The following is a 24,640-nucleotide window of genomic DNA, read 5'->3' on the forward strand; positions in this document are numbered from 1 at the left end:
AGTGACCCAAGGACACTGACTTAGCAGGGAAATCTCAGGACCTTCAGAGAGAAGACCACCTCCCTGCCCCACCACTCCCCCTGCCCCCAACATAACCCTCTTCCACAAACTGCATGATTGATTGATCGGGCTCAGGGACACCCCAGTCTTATGCAAAGTACCTTCTGGATGTGAGTCTTCCTACACTCCCAGTATGAGCAGCCTATTTATTTATTTATGGCCCAAGATTCCTCAATAGGGGCTTCCTCAGTCACAACAAGAACCTCTGAATCTAGATTTCCAAGGAAGGCATGAGACTCAAACCATAAACAGAAACCCCAAATAGATGCCACCAACTTCCCAAACTATAAATCTGTTCTCGGAGCTGAAACGCACCACCACCACCACCACCAGAGGGCGCCACTTGCAAATGTGTATCAGAAGTCAACCTGCAAATTCTCTAAAACCATCATCCTGCTCCATCAGCTCAGAATATTTTCCCCTCGACTTGAATGACCAGGTTGCTATCTGCTTGGCTCCACCATGCCCTCAGATGCCAAGTTAAGACCATCAGGAGAGACAAAGGGAGTTTTCAGGGCCAACTCCCCACCACTTGAGAGCCCTGGTCTGTGCTGGGTGGGATTCCCAGGGAAGACCTTTGCAGGTGTCTGCGGACAACAGATAAACAAACAGCCTATAAGGATGCCCTTGGGCATCCACCTGTCCCTGTGAGGATGGCAGAGAATTCTGTAGTATAGACACACTTCTGGCCTCGCTGGGTTCCTGTCCCAAGTCCCCCAGAAAGATCTCAGAAGCCACAGATGGGTTTCTGGGCCCCATGTGCCCGACAGACCAAGCCCTGCACGTGGCCTCTATGAGCTCATCTGGTACTTCTGCAAAACCTCCTACTGCGGCTCATCTACATTTTGCCTCGTGACATCCATGGCTCTGGACCCTCTGACCACCAGAAGCTGGAAGAATGTTCCAGAACATGCACAAATCAGATTCAGCTTAGCCAGAGTGAAAACTAACCATGAAGGATTCTTCTCACAAGCCTCCAAAGCATCTATCCAGACTGATGACCGGAACAAACCAAGCCACGCTCCCTGATCAAGGTTCAGACACCAGAATGCTGACTGGGTGGCAAGAGAGAGAGAGGATCCCCTGCCCCAGACGCAGCCGGCCTTTTTGTTTGTGTTCGGTTTTATGGTATCTGGCCAAAAACGACATCCTCTCTCTGATTTGGCGGGCGGGATTTCTCCTGTGGCCCCAAAGCACAGCAAAAGTAGTGGTGAATTCTGCCCGAATCGTGGATGGAGCTCAGCTTGGGCCAGATCCCAGGGTGGGTGAGGCTTTCCCAAAACAAAAGGGGCTCGATGGAAGTCACTTTTCCTGTTCCCTCCCCTCCTCCTCCCCCTCCAGACTTTCCAATCCAAGCTCAAAGCCTCCGGGCCAGATGAACAGAAGGTGAATAAAAACGAGGTCACTAAATCATTTGTAACTGGGGAAAGAGGGGTAGGGATGGAGAGAACATCTTTCGGGAGAGGAGTCCCAAGACTGTGTCCGGGGTGGCAGCAAAGCCTTGGACCTGGGCGTCGGCACGGCAGGGTCCCTCCTTGGGGCTCAGATGGCCAGCCAGTGCTGCAGCTGCAGAGGAAGATGGCAGGGTCGTGATGCCAAGGCCAGAGGCGGGTGGGGACAAGAGGACCCGGGGCCCAGAAGGACAGCGGAAGCACGGGGAGGCAGAGAACACAGCCCCTCCCTCCAAAGACCCCGGAGAACGTGCAGGCTGACTCCCTAACCGTCACTTGGGCCCAGAAAGGGCGAGGAAGCCTCGCAAAGTGGCACAGCAAGTCTGAAGCAGGGGGCTCACCAGGACCCTCCCCCAGCCCCCACCCCCCAGGGTTTTAAAGTTAAAGGACTTAGGTCATCCTGTGGCTCATCCTGCGAGGTAAGAGATCCCCAGCCTAGGGTGACAACTTACAGAGGGGAAATAAAGCTTCGGAAAGACTGGACGTGTGGTTTCCCAGGACCAAGGAGCAGAGGGGCAGCTGGAAGCTAGTAGAAGCAGGGGACAGGCCCCTCTCCGCCATTCCTGACACCACACCCCTGGGACGATAGCCCCACAGCTGCTCAGGGTTTTGTAGCATGTGGTATGTGCAGCCAGCATACAGTCGGGGGCAGCTAGGGCCCCCCACCCGGAATGGTCCGGCCTCCCGCCCAGAGCGGTCCGGCCTGCACCTACTTGGAACTGCCTGACATCCCTCTGGGCCACCAGGTGATGCTCGTTCTCCGGGGTGATGCCATAGGCCAGCCTCTGTGAGAAGACGGGGAGGGGGAGGAGGCCTCAGCCGGGCCCAGGGGCACCTCCCGGCAGCCCAGACACAGGCCACCTGCTATCTGGCCCTGAAGTCCCACAAGGACAGCGTGTGAGGTCCACACAAGACACACTGTCCTTGTTTGTGGCCCGGGTCGGTTCACGCGGACTCATTGGTCTAGTCTGTGTTTATGGGGTCAACTACTGTGGTCAGACACGAGGTGAGGCCCTGCGGCTGCAGAGCTCAAGGAGACGCACACGGTCTGTGCTTTGGGGAACACACACGCACAGGGGCAATTTTGAAACCACAGCTGAAGTGTTGCAGAGGACAGGCTCGGAGCACAACGAGGGCCCAGAAGATGGAGTAGCGTTGCTGGGGATCAGGGCAGGCCCTCCCTGGGGTGCAGACACAGGGCGGGGACTCGGGAAGGCATCTGGATCAATGACTGATCCCTGCAAGGTGGGACGCCCTCCCTGCTCCCACAGTGTGACAAATAAAAAGTGCAAAGCAGATCGTGGTTCTCAGGCCCAGGATGCGCTGACCGAGCACAGACCCTCCCGGTGACCCGGAGGCTCCTGGATGTGGGATTTCAAGGACAGGAAACATGTCACAAGGAGCCGGGGGAGGGGACAGACAAGCCCGGCCTGGGACCCTCTTCCCCCAGCCCTTGTGTGGCCCGCTTCCTGATGCCCTCATTTGTCTGTCTGTCCCCCTCATTAGAATGTGAGCTCTGGGGAGTTTCATCTGGTGCCCAGTGGACTGCTGGGGCCTTGTAGACTCACACCAAATAGCTGGAAAGTCAGGGCATGAAGGGATGAAGGAATGAAACTTCATCTTCCGAAGTAAGGACATTAGGAAAAGACCGTCACCATTATTTATGAAAGAAAAGGCCTATCAACGAAATAGGACAGACATAATTTGAGTGAGGGCACCGTTCCCTCAACCTTTCTCCGCGCACATGCACACACAACGCGTACAAGTAAGAGAGGAAGGTGTCGGGTTCAGGAAGGAGGCAGGTAAAAGCTTCAATGACCAGATCACAGTGAGCTCAGACTGGGAGAGTGGGGGCATCTGGGACACGACAGACCTGAGTGTCACCTCCTCACATAAAGATCGGTAGGGACTGACTGCAGTCAGAGCACGTGTGCACCCGACACAGACATAACAGTCGGCAGCAAGCCTTGGACGTGTCCTCTGTGCCCGGCACTGTGCTGAGTGCTTCCTCTGTCTTCTCAAGATCCATAGCGCTATCCCCAGGGTACCAGTGTGGAAACTGGGGGGCGGGGGGCGGGAAACGACCTGGCCATGGTGGCGGCTCTGGGGTCCGTGTCCTCGTGTCTGTCCTCTCCCGTCGCATCGGGGATGACCGGGGACATCCCTCCCGTCCCGTCCCCCGCACCGCCTGGCGGCCCCAAGCTTACCTCCCGAAGGGAGCCCCGCGTGCTGAAGAACTTGTAGATGCTGTAGGCAGGCACCAGGACCATGGAGGACAGCGCGATGCCCCATCCAACCCAGTTGGCCCAGAGCGGGAAGATGTAGTCATCGTAGGTGAGTGGCTTGAAGTTGACGACACTCATCACCACCACAAACTGCGGGACACCGGGCAGTAGGAAGGGACAAGAGGAGGGACGTGAAGACAGAGCAGGACGGAGAGCCACGGGGAGAGGACAGAGGAAGCGGGTGGGAGAGAGGCAGTGGAAGATCCGTGGGAAGTGAGGGGCCAGGGGACGGAGATAAGAAAGAAAGAGAAAAAGAGAAAGGAGGTAGAGAAGGAGGAAGAATTCATTCAGCAAGCAAATGATGACCAAAGGGGACAAAGGGAGCCAGAAACAGAGAAAAGGAGTGGCAAGGTGACCCTGGAGCTGGGCTGAGTGGTGGTGCCACGGCGGGGCTGAGTGTCCTGATTGTCCCGTCTGCATAACCCGGGCTCTGCTCCCCAGAACCTCCACCCGCAAAGCAAAGATCCCCGCGCCCCACCCCCCCCAGCCCAGACACAGCCCCCTCTGCCCAGGAAGGCCGGGCCACACGGTACGCACCAGGAGGAAGGCGGGGCTCACGAACTTCCAGCACAGTCTCCAGTACAGGCCTGGCTTGAACCCCATCATCTGCTGGATGTCGTTGCTGAACCTGTCCACACCTGTGCACACACAGGGCAGGCTGTTACACCGGTCCCTGAGGAGCGCTGGGCCGCCCCCTGCTGCCCTCCCCTGAGAGTCAGGCTGCCCAGGGGGCAGCGGGGCAAGGCTCGGACACGCTGGCACTTAGGAGCCCTGGGCGCCGGCAGTGGCTGGCGAAGAACAGGGAAGAAGAGACACCCAGCAAGTGCCATTTGTGACAACACGGACGGACCTAGAGGTCACCATGTCCGCCACAGAGACACAAAGGCCATATGACTTCACTTCTATGTGGAATCTAAAACACAAACCAAAGGAACAAAGTAAAAAAGAAACAAAGAAAAAAACACACACGCTCTCGAATACACTGGTGGTTGCTGGAGGGGAGCCAGGTGGGAAAGGGATACAAGACACAGACAGAAGGGATTAAGAGGTTCAAACTTCCAGTTAGAAAATAAGTCAGTCATGAACGCAGGGAAGATAATGAACAGTACTGTAGTGCCATTGTTTGGTGACAGATGGTGACTGTACTTCTCCTGGGGAGCACTGAGTAATGGACAGGGGTGTCCAATCACGATGCCTTGCACCTGAAACTAATGTAACACTGTGTGTCGACTGTATTGCAGTTAAAAAGTTAAGAAAAACAGTATCACCTTTTATGTGCCATTCTGATTTGTTTTTCAGGGGGAACACAGTGCTCCGGGAGCAGAGGGGACTTGCTCCAGGTAACACAGCCAGGGTGGCCTGGCTCCCAAGCCTGCCACTTTGCCCTGTTCCCTGTCTTTTAGAACAGTGATGATGGGGGTGCCTGGGTGGCTCAGTCGGTTAAGCTTCCGACTTCGGCTCAGGTCATGATCTCACGGTTCGAGCCCCGCGTCGGGCTCCATGCTGACAGCTGGGAGCCTGGAACCTGCTTCGGATTCTGTGTCTTCCTCTCTCTCTTCCCCTCCCCCGCCCACACTCTGTCTGTCTGTCTCTCTCTCTCTCAAAAGTAAACATTAAAAAAAAAAAACAAAAACAGTGATGAAAGAGTCCAGACTCACGTGAATTAACTCTTTGATGCGACACGTGGGGAAAAAAGAAAACAGAACACATTTGACAGTTTGTAACGCTTTCTCCCCATTCAGCTCCAGAATAAGGTCATCAGAGAAACAGTAAGACACTCGGTTATATCTGAATTTCAGAAAGATAACGGAAGAGATTTTGGTTTAACTCCATCCCATGCAATATTTGGGACATACTTAACAGTAAATCAATTACCAATTACTCATTGCTTATCTGAAATTCAAGTTTAACTGGGCGTCTTGTATTCTGTTTGCTAAATGTGGCGATCTCACTCTAGAACGAATTGCACGGCTTGGGGATCAGCAGCTCCCTGAGTCCCTCGCTAGAAGCTGGCACTGGGTGCCCCTGGGGGGCTTTCCTTTCCGTTAAAAGGAATTCATGCAAAGATGAGCTGGGGGCTGGAAGACCTGTTCCCTGACAAGCTACTTGCTCGACTCTGGAATCAGGCCGTGGCCGTGCTGGTAAAGGAGAGCCCCTTTGCCTCTGCGGGTGGGGGTGAGGCTTTTCCAGGGCCCTGCTCATACCATAAAACCAGGAGACTCCGATGGCTTCCATGAGCACGGCAAACAGAATGGAGGTCCCCGCCGCAAAGGTGTCCAGCAGGGTCAGCACGTATATCCCGCCCTGGGCACCGAGAGACAAAGCCTGAGGCCATCCCGGCCAGAAATGGCCCACTGACCGTCGCATCCACCCCAACTCACCTGCCCCCTGCCCCGCTGGCTCAGAACCCTGTTTGAGAAGGCAGGTGACAGGGTTGTTTGTGGTTCTACTGTCTCCATGTTGCCTATTTGCTTTCTACTGAAGGTCTTCTGTAGTCCCTGGGCCTGAGGGTGGGTATTTCAGCCAGCAAATGTGACAGGGCTTTCACAGGGACTTTGGCTGCCCCTCACACAAACAAGCAGTTGAAAGAGTCGCCTGGAACTCTTCAGGCTCAGAGGCGGGAGACTGAGGACACTGGGGGGTTAGCCCCAGGGGATCGGGCTGAAGGGCTGAGGTCCCGCCTCCCTTCCCCACTGAGCTCACCCTGGCCCTCCCCACCCCAGCTCCAAGGCTGGGGATGCCCGACTGGATTGAAATGCAGCCGCCCGAGCTCCAAGTGACCCAGGGCCCAGCCCCTCCTCACCTTGGTTATGCAGAACAGGGCCAGAAGGAAGGTTCCAAAGGTGACACCAAATGTGAAGAGTTTCCGGTGTCTCTTCAGGACCTGGAAGTCGTCCGCCAGGCCTGTGATGACGGCCTCCATGCCTCCCATCTGCACAGAGCCAGGCAGGGCGAGGAGCACGGATGAGAGACTGCCCGCACCTGGGTCCCAGGCCCCAGTTCCCTCGGACCTCCCGAAGCCCAGGGGACACGGGCACCCTGGTGGCGGCCTTGCCTTCCTCCTCATCCTCCCCCCACTCTGCCCTGTCCTCAACCAAACTCAGAACTCCCAAACTATGTGGGGGAGGCTGGAAAGTTAACTCCTGTGTCCCTCTGATCACAGGTACCTGTCTCCGTTCCCACGCGGTTGGCCTGAGCCGGTACTGATCAGCCCAGGAAGAGGGCAGGGGGTAAAATGCCAAACTGCTCATGCATGGAATCTACCTGCATATAAGCAGAGGGCTTTCTGGAAACAACCACCAAAAGAGCGTTTCCGGTGGCTGGAACTTGAGGCAGCGGTTTCTGACAAGGATTTTTCACGCCAGACTCTCAGAGTCGGAAAGGGTCTCATATGAGTAATAATCATGTGCTCACTCCAGTGATCCCCCAAGCCTGGGATGGCAGATAAGAGGTGCACACGCTGTCACTCTCTACCTATACGTGTCCCCTGTCCCCTCGGCAGACGGTGTTAATCAAAATCACTATTCCTTCCTACAAGCCTGGAAGCAGCCTCAGAATCCTTCTCAACACACTTCCCTACGCAGAGACTTCTTGCAAATTTCCAGGCGTGACGTACGGAAGGTGGACACAGACATAAAGAGGTCCGTAAATCTAATCTTGCATATGGGTTAACAAAAAAGAAACTAATGAGACTCAAAGTGTCCTGTCGGCCATTGGTGATGAAATATAATGGGAAGGGTGCTTGGTTAGAGAAGAAACGTTCCATCCGGGCCCCCTCTGAATTCAGCTCCCGTAGGTGTGAGAGGGGGGCGCCCAGCTGGCTCCGAGGAGGTCTCTTCCGATGTGAATTCTGTGATGCCACCACGTTTCTACTGGGTCTTAACTTTGGCCTAAGTCTTGCCCTTTTTTTTGAGTGAGGGCTTGTCTGCATTTAATTAGGGCTTTCTGGAAACAACCGGTAACCAAGCGGGGACGTCAGGCTGAGTAGTTGGGGGATGGGGAGGGTCAGGCCCGGCGTGTGTGTGGTGGGGTACCCCGAGCAGGGTCACTCACCGAGCTGTCAATTCCCAGAGCCAGAAGCATGATGAAGAACACGACAGCCCAGAATGTGGATCCCGACAGGGTGGAAATGGCTTCTGGGTACAGGATGAAAACCAGGCCGGCTCCTGTGAGAAACACCGAGGACCTCATCAGCGGCTGGGCCCGCTGGTCGGAGATGCCAATGGGACAAGGGTAGCTGAGGCCGTCAGCCCAGCCAGCCCCGCGGAACTTGGCCAGTCACCTGAGGCAGAGCAACCAAGGGTCTGCGGGTGACAGGAGAAGCTGGATCCAGCTCATAGTTTGTCACGGTCCCGGGGAGGTTGACCTCAAACAGCCAGGTCAGAGAGCAGCGCCTCGCCCGGGCAGCTCCAGGCTCCAGGCCGTGAGGCCCCTCCCCGCACACCCTCAGGGAGCCTCCTACCCTGAAAAGTTTGTGGTCCTCAGGCTCCATTAGAGTTCCCTCCCGGGCCTCAACCTCTTTGTGGCCATAAGACTATGAGAAACAGTAGGGAAGGCCAGTCTCCAGAGTCGGACAGCTCAGGGCTTGAACACTAGCACCACTGTTCACTAGCTGGGTGACCTTGGGCAGCTCACACAGCCTGAGTCTCAGTTTTCTCACCTGTAAAGTGGGCCGATTAACACTTTACCACCCACGGCGGTGTGAGAACTAATGAAGGGCTGTCAAGCGCTCAGCTCCAAAATCGATCCTGCCTGGCCCGACTCAGGGAAGGTTCCGTTACATAAGCAGGGGCCAGGACTGCCGGGAACTCCCAACTGACAGCCTCGGAGGCAGCTGGAAGATTTGGAAGCCTCCACGCCCAGCCCTCTCGTTCCCACAGCCCCCGCCCTTCGTGGGCTGCGTCTGCCCACCCACCTTCGGTGGCAACGTCCTCAATGTTGACTTTGTGTTCATGGGCCATGTAGCCAAGGATGGAGAAGATGGCGAACCCAGAGATGAAGCTGGTGACACAGTTGATGGTGCTGGTGAGCAGGGCGTCCCTGGGGGAGAGAAGCGCCGTTCATTCACGTCACCCGATGCCCCACCTGCTCACTGAGCCCCGCACTGGCTACGCAATGGCTGCTTCAAATGCCACCCCCCCCCCCCCCAGTTTCCCTGCCGCCACAGGGACCCCGGTGCCCCAGCGGGTCAGGACGTGCAGGTTCAGGAGACGGACTGACAGCTTTTAGATGAAACACGTTGGGACCAGGGGCTGGTAGCAAGCTCTTGTTGGGGAATCACATGCCCCGCCTTCCACTTCCACCAACTGTCTGTAGCTCCCCCGTGCTGCTCGACTTCAAGGCCTTCAAGAGCTTCATTAAGATGCCCCAACCTTGGGGCACCCAAGGTGGCTCAGTCGGTCAAGCATCCGACTCTTGACTTCGGCTCAAGTCATGATCTCGTGGTTTGTGGGTTCGAGCCCCGCGTCGGGCTCTGCACTGACGCTATGGAGCCGGCTTAGGATTCTCTCTGTCCCCGCCCCCACCCCTCCCCCTGCTTGTGCTCTCTCTCTCTCTCTCTCTACCAAAATAAATAAATAAGCTTCAAGAAAAAGTGACCCAACCTTCCAGCCTGCCTTCCTTTCCATGATACAGTCTTAGGACAAAACATACCAGTCGACTTGCTGGCCCACGAACACAGCACCTCCCTGGCTTCGCTCAGGCATCTCCCCACCACGCGTGCCCTCCACTCTGTGTCCCTCCGTCACAATCCCCAGCCATCTTGCAAGGCTCACCTCACACTCCCCTCCATGCTCTTGCCGACCACCCCACTTCCCTGGCCTGCCTACAGCCTGCCCGCTGGCATGCATCCATCCCACTTTGTCACGCACCAGAGGATGGTGTGCTTCTGTCTTTTAGAAAAATGCTTACTTATTTATTTTTGAGAGAGAAAGAGCTCGAGCAGGGGAGGAGCAGAGAGAGAGGGGGAGAGAGGGAACCCCAAGCAGCCTGCACTGTCAGTGCAGAGCCCGACACGGGACTCAAACTCACGCACCGTGAGATTACGACCTGAGCCGAGATTGAGAGTCGGACACTTAACTGACTGAGCCACACAGGCGTCTCTTTTATTTTTTTAATGTTTATTCATTTGAGGGGGAGAGTGAGTGTGCAGGGGAGGGGCAGAGAGAGAGGGAGAGAGAGAATCCCAAGCAGGCTCCACACTGTTGGTGATGTTTAACCGACTGAGCCACCCAGGTGCCCCAGGGTGATTCTGTCTTAAGCCTTCGCCGGGTGACGGGACCCAGCCCAATTTGTGCCCAAGTCCGAGACTGTCACGGCACTGGGCCCAGGGGAGGCAATGTTAACTGCTGACCTAGAACCGAGCTAGAACGTGGAACGTGGCCTTTTGACTCTGGGGTCCTACACAGACTTCTCTGTCCACCCTGCAGCCTTACCTCTGACCCTGCCAGACCCGCACCTCCCATGTGACCAGTCCTTGCCTGTCTGGGTGTCCGGACGGTGTTGTCTGCTCTTGAAAGGCACACGGTGCTCCTCTGACCCAACTACCCGTCCCCATGACCTCCCAGGTCTTGTGGCCTCACTTTTCCCAGCACCCACCTTGCCTGTTGAAGAGGTGTCCTGAATTAAAATGCATTCGTTAGGACCCCCTTAGGCCATGTCAGAGGTCACCCACTCTGCAGTTCGTGGAAGGTCCACTCTGCCTCATTTGACAGAGGAAGAAGAGTGGACTCGCCCCAGACCGGAACCCTCTTTCCCACCCCTGCAGGAGTCGGTCCCCAGGTCTAGAGTTTTCCAGAGCCCCACCAAGGATCTTACCTGTAACAGTTGTTGTCAAATTTGTTGTAACTGGCAAATGCAATCAGGACTCCAAATCCAGCCCCCAAGGAAAAAAATATCTGAGTCGCCGCATCGATCCACACCTGAAACAGGCAGACAAAAGCCATCACCCTCTGCTGCCTACAGAACAGCACCACCTCACTGCTCCGGGATGGCTGGCGGGCCCCAGGGATGCTCTTGAGACCTGAGGAAACGAGGTCGGAACCAGCGACGGGCAGCCACGCCACTCCCCCGAAACTTGCACAAAGCGACCTTGGAGAGAGGCCTGCGGTCCCTCTGGCAGCTCCGGCCTTCGGTGGCCACGAATGAGCTCACCCTGGAGGAACTCACTGGTTCAGTTTGATGTCCTGACTTCCAAAGAAAGCTTGTAAACTCACAGTTCTAGGCTAGAATGTGGATGGAGTGAGGGCAAAGGGTATGAACATCTCAGGAGTTACAGAGACGGCATCTTCAGAAAAGAGACAGGGACTCCTACTGTCTCAAAACCAGCCCGCAGGCCGCGGTGACTTCCTCGGGGGGCCAGTGGAGTTACTTTTCCCATCTTTTGGGTGATGGAAGCACATGGCTGGAACCCCGGAGATCTGAGCCCCCCTCCAACTTCTAGCCCTGGTCATTTTCACCTCTTTATATACCAGTTTCCTCACCCGCACGGGGTCGGGGTGGGGGGGAATTACACCCAGCTCACTCGGGCAGAGATCTGCACGCGGGTTGGACCTCCCTCACGTCTCTTAGGCTTCCCCTACTCTGCAAGCCGAAGGTGTAACAAGAGACGCAATCTGACGGAGGAGATCGGGTCTGCTCCCTGAGACAGCATATGGGCTCAGCGTCTACGCGTCACGAAGACAAGATATTTAAACGGGTGCAGAACAAACCGAACGCCGGCTTGCTCCACAATTTACAAGACTGGTTCGGGTCTTAAGCTCTGTCATCTTTCTGACACTTACTAAGGAAATAGGTTTCCCTCTTGGTTATTGGACCGTAACACTGTGGTGTGTTGGAGCGTCATCACTATGGGAGGTGAGTCTAAGCTGCGTCCCTCCTAAGCCTATGTGGCTCCCACCTGCCAGGATCACTGTGGGTTCAGACAGAGTGTGAAGAAGCCTTTGGGAAGAGTGAGGGGCAATGCTGAGCTGCTGTCCCTGAGGCCGGCCTCAGGGAGGAGGGGGAGATGATCTCAGCCGCGGCTGGAATGTGCTCAAGGCACCGGATACCTCCAACACTCTGATCCCAGCCTCGTTCCACTGCTGCGGACTCCACTCCGCGTTCACCCCATCTTCGCTTAGTCTGTGTCTCTGGGTAGGACAGTGAGCTGGAGGAGGCTGTGGCAGGGTGGGGGAGAGTCAGTGGGGTCCAGAGCGCCCTGTGGCTGCAGCTGCTGCTTCTGCTGACATCATGGGATGGCAGCAGAGGCAGGGCTGGGGGTTGGAGGCGGGAATTAAGACTGGGGTGGCTGCGGTGGGCTAGGAGGCCAGAGCAGGTGTCAGGACCCGGGACGGAGCATTGCCTCCCTCTGGAAAGTTCTGCACAGAACACCACATGGAGCCACAGAATCCCGGGCCATCACAGCTGGGAGACCAGCAGGGGCGAATCAAATGGGCGTCGGTCAGACGGAGAAGCAGCAGCAGGGAGAGGGAAGGGTCTACCCTCCATCCCAGGCTATGCCACAAGTTTATGGCAGACCTAGGACCAGGGTGCCTACGGCTGCCCACGCTGAGACCCCTCCCCAACCCTGACCCACGGGTGCGTGGTCCCTCGTCACTGACCGTGGCCTCTCTCAGGCGGTAGAAGTCGATGTGCAGGTAGGCGTTGATGCCGTTGGAGGCACCAGGCAGCGTGATGCCATGGACCAGGAGCACAAACAGCACGAGGTAGGGCAGCGTGGCCGTGATCCACACCACCTGGCGGCGGACAAGCTTGCTGTGAGAGCCGGGCTCCGCCGCCACGCGGGCGCTGGGGGTGGGGTGGGGGTCAGGCTCTCGCCCAGGGGGCCGGCCATGCCCTCCCCACTCCTTCCTTCACGCGTGCCACAAGCCCCATCTCTGAATGAGGCCACTCCCGCGGCTCAGGACCAAGTGGGAGAGTCCGCACACTGGGGTAGCACGGCCGTGGAGCGGGGGCAGCCGGGACGAAGACTAGGTTCTCACGGTACCCGGTGCTTCCTCTTTGATGAGCGGCCTCTACTGACCCCTTCAAGTTGCCCCAGGCAGATCTAAGCACACCCACGTCCAATGCTCTCCACCCTTGCTCCCTCCTCCCTCCTTCCCTCCTCCCTTCCTCCCTCCCGCCTCTCTCCGGCTCCTCTTTCTTCATTCAAACATCTCCTCCCAGCTCACTGCCCGAGAAGGGAGATGTGGCTGAGCAGAAAGAAGGCTCTCTGGCCATTCTTTATCTCGGGACAGACTTAGGACGACGGCAAACCTCACTGTCCCTTCTCACCCCTGACTACGCATCAGAATAGTCTGGGGGAAGTTATTGTTAAAAATGTCAAAGTTCAGATCCCATTCTTGGGGTTTCTGATTTAATTGACTTGGAGTGTGGCCTGTACTTTAGTATGTTTTATAAGTTCCCCCTCTCCCCCCGCGTGATGTCAATGTGCGGTCAAGGTTTAAAAATCACTGCTATAGGCAGGTGCAGCCACGGAGAGCCTTAGAGAAAGAAGACTGTGAAATGTGTTCAGGGCTGGGTTAGGCAGGACCCAAGAAGACCCAGCTGAAACAAAAGAGGACACATGACGTAAGAACCAGAGAGCCCCTCCTCCCCAAGCCCTGGCACTATGCAGTCCCCAGAATCTTCACACACTCCTGGGGAGAATATGGAAGCCCTGAAACATGACCACAGGTTAAATTCTTTGCTGGCCTAGAAAGATAATGGGCTCAACCCAAAAACTGAGATATGCAAAACAAAATTCTGTTTTCCATACCGACATTGAAGGACCGGGATTTATCCTCTCTGTCTGTCTTTCCTGGTAGACCAGGAGCTCCTTGGAAGGAAAATCCCTATATTTTTCCAGTTTGTACCCCCAGCACATGGCATACATGAATGCTTAAAGAAACATTTGTTGGATAGATGGATGGATGACTGGACAGTGGTACGGATGAATGATTGGATGGGTGGATGGATGGATGGATGATTGGGCAGTTGTATAGATGAATGATTGGATGGTTGGATGGTTGGATATATACTTGGGTAGACAGTTAAGTGGTAGATGTGTGGTTAGGTAAGTGAATTATTCAGCACATGGGTGAGTAGATGGATGAGTGAGTCAGTGATAATTCTGAGGGTCAGTGGATGACCGAGTTAGTCAAAGAACAAATGAAAGAAGGAGCAAGTGAATGAACGAGCAACTGAGCAGGGAATGACTAAACGCATCAGTGGTTGGTCATGTCTTCTGAGGGAACCAGAAGAGGAATCAGCATCTTGTTTCATGTTATCCAGCCGTTCCTCCATTGTTCCCTGATTCTATGGGGGGGGTGGTCTTTGTGGATATAGGATTTAGGTCTCCGTTCTCTTTCAAAAGTGCAGGAATGGGAGGACAAATTGCCAAAAACAAATAAGGAGGGAGACATGCCTTGGAAAGTGAAACCATTGCATCTGGGTGGCTCCGCATTAATCCTGGATTTATTCCCCTAAACTGGAACAAATGGGTCTAACTCCTTGGTGACAGGCACAGGAGGAGCCCTCACACATCCTTGCATTGGTCCTAACTGCTGTGTTCCCCTACACTTCACGTCCACAGCTGCAGGCCAGGTGAGACCATACTCCACGCATCAAAAAACATCCTTGGTGTGACTCCAAGGCACCTCCCAGGGGATGTGCAGGCAGCACTCATTAGTCATGTCTGAGGCTCCAACATGGATTTAATTTGGAACCTATCAGGACACAAGGACCATGGGGACATGACTGAGCTGTAACCCTGACTGCAGTCAAGCATCAAGAAAGGGGAACTTCTCTTGTCCATGCATATGTATTCAAAGCGAAACCATCTGAGTCTTATTGAAAGTTCTCAGAATGGAAGGTGGTAGTGAGTTCAGCTGCCTAAAATCTTGTGTGAAAAGATCCTCGGCCAACTGCGAGCTCATACTAACATGTGCCCAGTCTGTACCCTGAGCTCTGTCATCTCTGCTCTCCAAATTTTAACTGGCAGTGCATCTCTGGCCACAAGAAGCCAGACTTGGTCCATCTGGGACCAGGAGATGAAAAGACAGACAAGCAGCCCATTGTTTGGGCAAAGTGTCCTCAGTCCCCAAGGGAGGCCGCTGCTTTCCACTGCCTCAAATCCAGCTTCTCACCCACCTTGTGCTTCTACGCATAGGGGCTAGAATTTGTCTGGCTCCAGGCTGCCAAACTCAAACCAATGGTTGATAATCACAACGAAGATCTTCGCTCTATAAAAGGAAGAACTTTCTAAAGACTGGATCTCTCTAAAGAGAGAATGAGCTTCCCAGGGAGACAGCACGGTCCCTGTTATTGAAGGTGTGCAAATCTTGCCAGAGAGCCAGGCATGGGGCAAAGGATTGCCTACATCAAGGTGAGGCCCATGAACCACAGACATCAGCATTGCCTGGGAACTTGTCATAAATGCAAACTCCCACCCCACCCTCAAGGAGTCAGACTCCCAAGGAGACACCCAGAAATCTGGGTTTTGACAAGCCCTCCCTGTGATTCTTATGGGCACTAAAGGTTGAGAAGCACTGCTCGGGGTCACCACTGAAGTCTACTCTAACACAGAGATGAGAAATGTCCGTGCTTTGTCACACAACACTGCACTGATTTAGCCTCTACTGATTCCGAATGTGTGACCCTCCGAACTGGGCTTTAGGGACAGTTGCACTAATAATGAAGACCTACAAGGTTCATGAGGTGAGGAGTATGTACTGATGTTACATGAGAAAACACCAGGGTATAAAAACTGTAGCACATTCATTGCTCCTATGCAAATGATATTCTCCATTATACTGGGTCCAGTCGAGTCACTAAAGCAAGTGAGGAACAGCTTGTATTGAACCATTAGTGGGAAGACTTGGCTGAATAATGACCAGGGGGGCAGGTGCCTGGGTAGCTCAGTTGGTTAAGTATCCAGCTCTTGGTTTTGGCTCAGGTCGTGATCCCACGGTTTGGGGGGTTTGAGCCCCGCATTGGTCTCCTCACTGGCAGCACGGAGCCTGCTTGGGATTCTCTCTCTGCCCCTCCCTAGCTCTTGCTTTCTCTCTCTCCCTCTCTCTCAAAATAAATAAGTAAACTTAAAAAAATTATGACTTGAAACTTCCAAGTAACAAAATGACCTTTCTACTTAAAAATTCTAAAACTCAGAGTACCTGGGTGGCTCAGTTGGTTAAGCATCCAACTTCAGCTCAGGTTATGATCTCGTGATTCGTGAGTTCGAGCCCAGAGTCAGGCTCTGTGCTGACAGCTCAGAGCTTACCGCCTGCTTTGGATTCTGTGTCTCCCTCTCTCCCTACCCCTCTCCACTCCCCCCGCCCCTCTCTTTCTCTCAAAAAGAAATATTAAAAATTTAAAAATTCTTAAAAATAAAAATTCTAAAACTCGGGTGGCTTTTTATTAATCGGTCCAGTTTTCTCCCCAACCCCACCACACTTTGCCAGAATTTGAGAGGTGTTCTGTCTCTTCCCGTCCGCCCAAACAGCCCATAGCCTGGCCGTCCAGTGGGCAGAGCATGGTGGCCACGCCCAGCCAGTTCTGTTGTCTTAATTTATCTCCAGGCCTAGGGGAGCCCAAGATGTCTGAACACTTAGTACAATATGTAAACAGAGCAGGTGGGAGCCTGAGCCCGCGCCTCCCTCCAATGCACACAGAGTCTACGGAGCCTTTAGTCCTCTGAGGGGGGGAAAGAGCACTGGAAGGGGTGCTGGGGAAGGAGACAAAGGCAGGATGGAGATCATTTATTGATCGATTTCCATCTGCCAGCGTGGTACCAAGGACCTCTCCTCCATCCTCCCAGTGGCCCCGGAGGTTGGCACAAATATATCAGTAGAGAGCGGCATTAATTCCAGGGTCACCCAGCAGGAAACGATGGCCCCCGGACTCCAACCCAGGTGGTCTGGCCACAAAGCCATGTTGTCGATCACTCACTCCAGTGTATACATGGGACCCAGGATCAAGTCTTAGCCACGTGAGAGACTGCGGTGAAATCCTGTCCCCCTCCAGGCCTCAGCTTCCCCGTGTGTCCAAGCAGGTTGGAGTAGATGGCCTGAAGGTGCCTTCTGGTCTGACATTTAGGGGGCTCGGTGACTGGGCTTATGGTTTAAGAGCCAGTTCAACTAAGGACTCATGAGATGGGGGGGCGGGGGGGGCAGGCAGGACTCCAGGATTGCCAACAACAGTGCCCGTGCTTCCAGAGTGACTCCCTGGGGGCCGACTCCCCACTCAAGCCTCTGCCCTCTACCCCGAGGTGGTCAATGGGCCAAGGTCAGTGTGTGTGTGATCTGGGGCAGCCCCTCTCCCTGATTCAGACCGTGCCCTGCCCCCCACCATCATAGCTGTCCCATGGAGTCACAACTCCGCCCAGACACAGAGCCTTCACTCGCCAAGACAGGAAGTGTGAACATTTGCAACTCATTTTGGGCCGTCTCTGTGGCTGTGGAAGCCTGCTAAGAACAGCTCCGTCCCGTTCCAGATGTAGTCTGGGCAGATACACGCAACGCTCTTGATTTTCTCATGAGCTAGTTTATAAAAGCAATTCAAGACGGGGCACAGGAACGTCCTGAGTGAAGCTTCCCATTCTGGAAAGCTCCCTCCCCACGGACTGCCAGGGGCCTTTTCCCTTTCAGCCACCAGAAGCCAGAACGCTGGGGGGATTTACGCAAAATGTGGGGTGGAGGGTTTCCCTAGGGCAATATCCCCCCCTCCCCGCCCAACTCATTACACTCTGAAGGGGAGGGCTTACCTCCTTAAAGGAGGTGCGGAGGAACTGAGCAGGCTCAGCTGTGCTCTTTCTTATCATCCGGCTCCCTGCAGACAACTCACACTCTGCTCCCAGCAAGTGCTACCCTAGGTGGGGCCAGCTGTACCAACTTCGGCTATGGCTGTCGGGCACTTAACCTTGGGATGCAATGTTAGAGGCTGTGGTGGCCTCAGGCTCAGGCCAGAAGCAGTGGGAAAGATCATGCATCTCGCAATTCTGCCACCCGCAGAGGCCGGGAGAGCCCTTCTCCTGATACCCAGGAAAGGTGCAGAGAGGCTGGACAAGGCTGGCCCGGGCTTCTGCGCCTCTGTGGCTTTACTCAGGCAGTTCCTTCCACTGAAAACCCCTTCCCTCTGTCCCATCCCTACCTGCTCCTGTCCTTAGAGACCTGGGCCGAATGTCCCTTTCTCGTGGTCTTTACGGCCCCTGTCGGGTTCCAAGACCTCATTCTGATGCAGCATCTCTCACCTTTTTGACCACTCACGGTAAGAAAAAATCTTGAACACCGAGACGAAATCCACACCAACGTGTGGCTCGCTAGGGCTGAAATCCAAATTCTGCAAGCCAGCCAGCTCTTCTTTTACTACGTGCAATGCATTCTGTTACGATCTAGGCCATTTTCTTGTTAAAAAACCGTGGTGACCTGCTAAATCGATATAAGGACAGCTGAAAAATCCAGTTTGTATTTCAACTAAAATGCATCTTGACTCCCGGATGTGAAGGTATCTCCACGGTACAGTAAAAAAGACAAAAAGCAAAAGCAAACAAACAAACAAAAAACCAGGACATAGAATAGTGTGCACAGTTTGTGACCGTCACTGTTTATTTAGAGGGGACACACACATGTCTCTGGATGAAGACTCAAGAAACTAGTGGCACTGGTTGACCTACGTCTGTCCGTAACACACATAAGACCATAAGCACCTGGAGAAGGAATCTGTCTGGTCTATTCTTGCATCACTAGCATCAAGCCTGGCACACAGTAGGTGTTCATAAATGCTTAGTAAGTTGTACTGAATTCGAAAGAACACTTAATGAGCCTCCCCAACTTATTTATCCACCCATCCTTCTTTCTTTCTGCCTACTTAACCTCCTTTGCTCATGAATCCTTCAATTAGTATTTATTGAAGACCTACTATGTGCCGGGTGTCGGGATGGTAGTGGTCCTAGCCTGGTTTTGCCCTACCTCGGAATTGCTCCCAGCTCCGGTCTGCATTTTATTTGGGTTCCTCCTTGGGGCAGACACTGGGTCTCCAACATGCTGACAGAAAGCTCCACGACAAGCCTTTCTTGACAGATTTCATCCCCACTGGCTGCTGGACCCCTGCCATTATCTCTGCTCTCAATGGCATTACCAAGGACTCTAGGATACCAAGGACTCAGGAATACCCTGATGCATGCCACTTTCCATATCACTTGCCTAACGAAGCTTCTCACAAATCCCCACCTGCCTGATTGTGGTAGATTGCTGCCTCGTGACCCCCAGTGAACCCACACCGGTGTCAGTCCCCTCCATTACCGACGCTGGGCTTTCCCACAACACTTATCTTGGCTACCGGGCCAACGGCAAGCATGATGCAAGCAGAGGCTGGAAGAGCTACTTGCACACTGGGGCTTGTCTGCTTGGAACTTGCTCTTGGAACTCGGTGCCATGCTGTGAGGAGCCCAGACCGCTTGGAGAGGCTATGTGGAAACAGCCCAAGATGCTCTGGTTGACGGCTCCAGCTGGGCTCCCAGCCAGTACCAACTGCCGTCCATGAGCACGCACCATCTTGGACGCTCCAGCTCAGCCGAACCCCCAGATATGCAGCCAGGCAGTATCACGTGGGGCAGCAGACCCACGAAACTGATCTCAGTCAACCCACGGGGTCATGAGACATAACAAAATGGTTACTGCACATCACGGCATCTTGGGGTGTGTTGTTACACAGCAATTGCCAATCAAAACGTGGGAAAGAGCGTTTTTCAACTACAGCCTCTTTGGTACAGTGAAGTTCCACGTGGAGCCCACGGGGCCCAAACGGCGTTGTTGTTCTCATGATGCTCCCCGGGCTCAGAATCAACATGGATCATGAAGCGGATACACTCCACCCCGAGGAACTGAATACAGGGGACAGGAGGAAGGGTCACCCAGGACAAAACGCCAACTCCCGTGGCCCTCCTACGTCATTTTACCCTGTGCCCCTCTCCCCAGGAAACCTAGACCCCTGTGGGCACTCAGCACTGTGCCAGACTACACACACCGATTTTTACAGTGAAGGAAATGGTTATGTTCCAGAGAAGGATGCAAGTTTGCATCAAGTTTGGGGCCAGAATTCATGATTTATCAATCACACGTCAATAGGTTGCTTTAGGCCTTTTCTGAGCCCCTTGTGGTATCCCATTCCCTGGTCTCTGCTATCGGGGAGCTTTGGCTTGAATGTGGGAGCCCTGATGCACCCCCCCCACCCTACTGCTGGGGAGCCTTGGGCTTGGGGAAGGGGAGGGACTTGTCTGGGGTCTCCCGGTTAGCCAGCGGCAGAGCTGGGGTGGGGGCAGACCCAGGCTCTGTCCTTCTACGTCCGCCTTTTCTTTTCACCAACCAGCTAATCATAGCTAGAAAATAATTGTTTTCCGGCCAACCTCCCAACTGAAAGAGAAAGAAAGGTATTACCTTTCCTGATGTCTTCACTCCTTTCCAGAGGCTAAAAAACAGGATGACAACGACGACCATCAGACACAGCAAGAGCTGCCACTGCGGCAGGCCGATGTCGTGGATCCCGCCGCTCTCGTGAAGGTGCAGGACGCCACGCCTGCCCGGAGGAGGAGAGGGGGCCGGGGAAGATGGTGTCATCACACAGGGTGACCAAGGCCTTAACCAGAGGCCGGCCCCCCGAAAGCGCACGTTGACGGAAGCCGGCCGTGGGCTGCCCCACCCCCGACCCCTGCCCTGCATCGTTTGGGCCTGCTCGACGCCATCCTGCCCTGGGCCAGGAAACCATCGGGGAGGTCTTCCCACTCCAGGCTGTCTTTTTTAAGCAATAACAAAAATTTTCAGTGTGACAAAAATCTCTTGAGTGCCACCTGCGTGCCTGGTCCTGGAGAGAAGATGGAAATAACAGGAAAAGTCTGGAGGCTGTGTTACTGGCATCCGGAGGATAGCGGCCAGGGACATCCTACAACGCACGGGACAGCCTTCACGTCCTTTCACGGGCAGGACGGCCTCCGACAACAAAGAATTGTCCAGTCCAAAACTTTCATGTTGCTGAGCTTACGAATCCCTTGGTCCAGAAACTGAGATGACAATAAACGTTTCTCATCTAAAAGCTAAAGGCGTGCATATCCCGCGCCCTAGCAAGTCCACTCCTGGGTATTTACTCAGTAGACATGTGTACGTATGTTCACCAAAACGCATGTTCTAGAATGTTCCCAGCAGCATTAATCACAATAATCTCAAATTGGAGAACACTCATATATCCATCAATAGTAGCATGGATCGATCATGATACGTTCATAAAATGGAATATTACAAAACCACCGGCTGTCTGTGGATGGACCCCTCACGTACAATCTTATGAGAAGGAAGTGAACACCGAACCTGAGGAAGTCAGGACTTTCTGTCTGATTCGGCTCGCACAAACTATAACGGGCCAAAGTAACCCAAGGTGTTAGAAGTCAGGAAGGGTGCAGCCAGGGTGGGGATGCGGGTACTGAACGGGAGGGGACACAGTAGGAGTTTCTGGGACGCCGGTCAGTTATGTTTCTGGGTGCTTGGGAACATGGCTGTGTTCAGTTTGTGACATTCTGGAACCGTCCCTTACTGACATGCACTCCCCTACAATACAGCATATCCTATTTTAGAGTAAGGAAAACAAATAAAATACAAATGAGGTTTGAGAAGAGCGGGGTTAGAGTAAGGAAAACAAATAAAACACAGATGAGGTTTGAGAAGAGCGGGGTCTCTCACACAATCTACGGTGAAGAAACAGTAAACAGAATCGCACGCAAAATGACCGGCTGCTCATGGCTAATCAACGTCATTAGGGTCTAACCAAACGTCAAGGAAGACCAACCGATGAAACCACAGACCGGGGAAGACAAAGAAAGCAGAATTGTTTCTGAGGAAGAGGGAACAGCTTGGTAAGGCAGAGCCATCTGCACCCCGATCATTCATTCCTTGGTGAGTGCCTGCTGTAAACACCCTCATCCCGGGCCTCAGCAGCACAGTGCGGACTCCTTGCACGTGGTGCCTTGTGTGGGGGGCTTATAGTGTAGCAACCGAGGCAGCATTGAATGCACAGTCCCAATAAAGTGTGACAAGTATCGGGAGCGGAGGGAGCTTCAGGGGCACCCAGAACTGGTCCCTGCCTGCCCTCCACAGCACTCCACACTCAGAGGCTGCAAACTGTCAACACCCTTCAAGGCCCAGCTCCAATGTCACCTCTTCTGGGAGGCCTCCGTGATCACCCCCGGCACGGGCCTTTCAACCCTCCCAGTTCCTGCGGCTCCTGGCTCATTCCCCAGGCCATGCCTGCCCCTGAGGCGTTAGGGCTGACCGCATGCAAGGTTCTCCCAGGGTGAGAGGGTGGACGAGCCATCCTGGGTCCCGGGTCTGCAGTGCTAAGCCTGGGCCTGGCACTCAGGCCTGGTTAGCTCAGAGCAGACTGTTGGATCAGGGACACGTGCTCACCACGTCACTTGCTAAATTCAATAATCCACCTTCTAAAGCAAGAGGACCCAGGAAGGACAGAGGGTCAGCCTCCCCCACGCCCTCACTCCACCTCTCAGCAGCTCCTCCTCCGACCTGGGGGAGTCCTCACCCTTTGACACCGTCCAGGGCAACCAGCCACTTTCCACGCGGGAACCTAGCTTCCCTTTGTCTCGTCCTGCAGGGCCTTTTGCTCTCGGCCAGCGGTCCTTTCAGAAAGTGGCTGATTGATACGCGCACACCAGCGATACAGGCCAGAGGCAGCTTCGCCATCCATCCTTCCCCACAGTTCACCCAAAAGAAGGTCACACTAAAGGCAAAAGTTCACACGCCCACAGTGGATAAACCGGCGGTAGTCGACCATCTCTCTGCCTATCTGTATCTCTGTCTGTCTCTCTCTCTCTCCCACCCCTCCCCACCCCTCTTCCGTTCCCTCCTTTTTCTCCTCACTCCCTCCCTCCAGAAGAGAAATACGAGGTACAGAGAATGTAACCTGCAGGCCCATCAACAAAACAGGGTTCTCAACCTGCTCATGAGAATCACGCAGAGGGGCCCCTGGGGGGCTCAGTCGGTTAAGCGTCCAGACCCTTGATTTCGGCTCAGGTCGTGTTCTCACAGTTTGTGAGTTCCAGTACCACTTAGAATTCTGTCTCTCCTCTCTCTGCCCCTCACCCACTCGTGAACTCCCTCTCTTTCTCTTGCTCTCTCTCTCTCTCTGAAAATAAATAAATAAACCTTTAAAAAAATCACACAGAGAAGCTTTGTGACAATTACTGACGTCTGGGCCCCCCTCTCAACCAACTGAATTAGAACCCATGGGGAATGGGCCTGGGCACCAGCATCTTTTAAATTCTCCAGGTGATTCTACTGGGCAGCCAAAGCTGAGACCCCTTGAACAACAGGCCCCCTCAACAAATCTGAGTTACACGTTTTCCTTAGAGGAAACGTGAGTCTTCCAGAAACTGTCTTTACTTTCCTGGCAAAATAAAATTGGCTTTCTGTGCCTAAGGGGAAGAAAAGGCTCCAGAGCAGCTTAAAAAATGCGGGCTTGGAATAGTTTGGACGCCTGGGTCTCAGAGGAGCCCACAGAATCAGAGGCAGATAGATGGCCGCACTCGCTGGGAGCAGAGGCACTGGAAGATGCTACCCTGGTGGGGAAACCCGTACCCTGAGTCTGGAAACTTGGTTAGCTTATCCTTGGGCAGGAGTTTAAATTTGTGGAGGCCACCACCATTTAAATTTGTGGAGGCGTGTTTCATTCACTTATTTGATCATTTACTCATCCATTCAAGACCGATGTCTATTATTTGCAAGAACGTGAAAGCAAATAGAAGAACCTGGAACAGAACTGGGATCAGACAGACCTGGGATCCCACCCTGGCCCTGCCACCAGTGATGGGGTGGCCCGAACCCTCTCACTGATTCCGCAAACTCATTCTGCCCATCTTCTGTGAGCCGGAGAGGGTTGGGGGCCCGTGACACGGCTGCAGACAAGCCACGTGGAGCTCCTGCGGGGTAGCGGGCGACAAAACCTGGTGCCGACCTTCCCCCTGTTGAGCCTTGTTCCTTTTCAGCAAAATGCTCTCGTGCGGATTACATTCCAGAATGTAGACAATGCCTAGAACTCAGGAAATGGTTCAACAAATGGTAACTCTAATGATCATGATCCAGTCCCAGCCTTCCAGGAGCAGGAGTGCCCCCAAAGGAGCTAAGGAGTGCCCCCAAAATGACCGGGGAGTTAGGTTAGTCCGAGGGAGTCAGCTGGCGGGTTCACTGAGGGGTGGCCGGTGCCTTCTCTGAGAGTGCGGGAGGACAGGTGAGCTGAGAGGAGGTGCACAGGTGTGGCAGAAGGAGAGATGGACAGAGGGGGTGTGGGCGGGCACATGCATCTATCTGCAAGTGAGCAAGTGTGAACGAATGGGCAGAGCTGTGTGGTCCACAAAGGCCCATATGTCCCCTCCCCAGATGGCCCCTATCCCTGCGGCCCCCAGGCCAGATGTCATGGCTTTAAAGGACTCACCTAGCATCAGCACCACCCCCCCCCCCCCCATGCAATCGGTTTCAGTGTCTGGCCCGTCCTAATCCCGCCTCCTGGTCTGCTACCACCCCCCACCCTTGCTGCCCTGTCCCAGGCCAGACCCACATTCTCTCCCCTGCTGCTATAGAAGTCTCCCCATCTCCCCATGCCACGGCCCCTTAAATCCATCTGTCTGATCTGCCCTTCTAATCTGTCAGTCTCCTGCCCCTAAGTCTTCCAGGGCTCCTTATCACCTGGAACAGTGGCTCCCACTGCCTCCCCAGGGCTGTTTGGCAATGTCTGGGCTCTCATATCTGGAGTGGAGGAGACGGTGCCCATATCTCATGGGCAGAGGCCAGAGATGTCACCGAACATCCCAAA

At 54.3% G+C, this 24,640-nt stretch overlaps 1 protein-coding gene across 2 annotated transcripts in view; it reads right to left on the minus strand.

Moving 5' to 3' along the window:
• Positions 1–203: 203 nt before the first annotated feature.
• SLC6A2 (solute carrier family 6 member 2) overlaps positions 204–24,640 on the minus strand; it is a 48,482-nt gene continuing 24,045 nt past the window's right edge. The window contains exons 5-15 of one of the 2 annotated variants that reach the window (XM_027044469.2): positions 20,209–20,347; positions 12,397–12,531; positions 10,613–10,716; positions 8,712–8,836; positions 7,850–7,962; positions 6,600–6,728; positions 6,001–6,100; positions 4,334–4,434; positions 3,719–3,886; positions 2,225–2,296; positions 204–1,626 (exon numbers count right to left, since the gene is read on the minus strand). In XM_027044469.2, the coding sequence (XP_026900270.2) occupies positions 1,603–1,626; positions 2,225–2,296; positions 3,719–3,886; positions 4,334–4,434; positions 6,001–6,100; positions 6,600–6,728; positions 7,850–7,962; positions 8,712–8,836; positions 10,613–10,716; positions 12,397–12,531; positions 20,209–20,347 (1,210 nt within the window). In that variant the 3' untranslated portion in view covers positions 204–1,602. Of the gene's footprint in view, positions 2,297–3,718; positions 3,887–4,333; positions 4,435–6,000; positions 6,101–6,599; positions 6,729–7,849; positions 7,963–8,711; positions 8,837–10,612; positions 10,717–12,396; positions 12,532–20,208; positions 20,348–24,640 lie in introns of both variants that reach the window. The other variant, XM_053209957.1, reaches the window with a different exon arrangement.

This window comes from Acinonyx jubatus, chromosome E2 (assembly GCF_027475565.1).
Source record: "Acinonyx jubatus isolate Ajub_Pintada_27869175 chromosome E2, VMU_Ajub_asm_v1.0, whole genome shotgun sequence".
Classification (NCBI taxonomy): Eukaryota; Metazoa; Chordata; class Mammalia; order Carnivora; family Felidae; genus Acinonyx; species Acinonyx jubatus.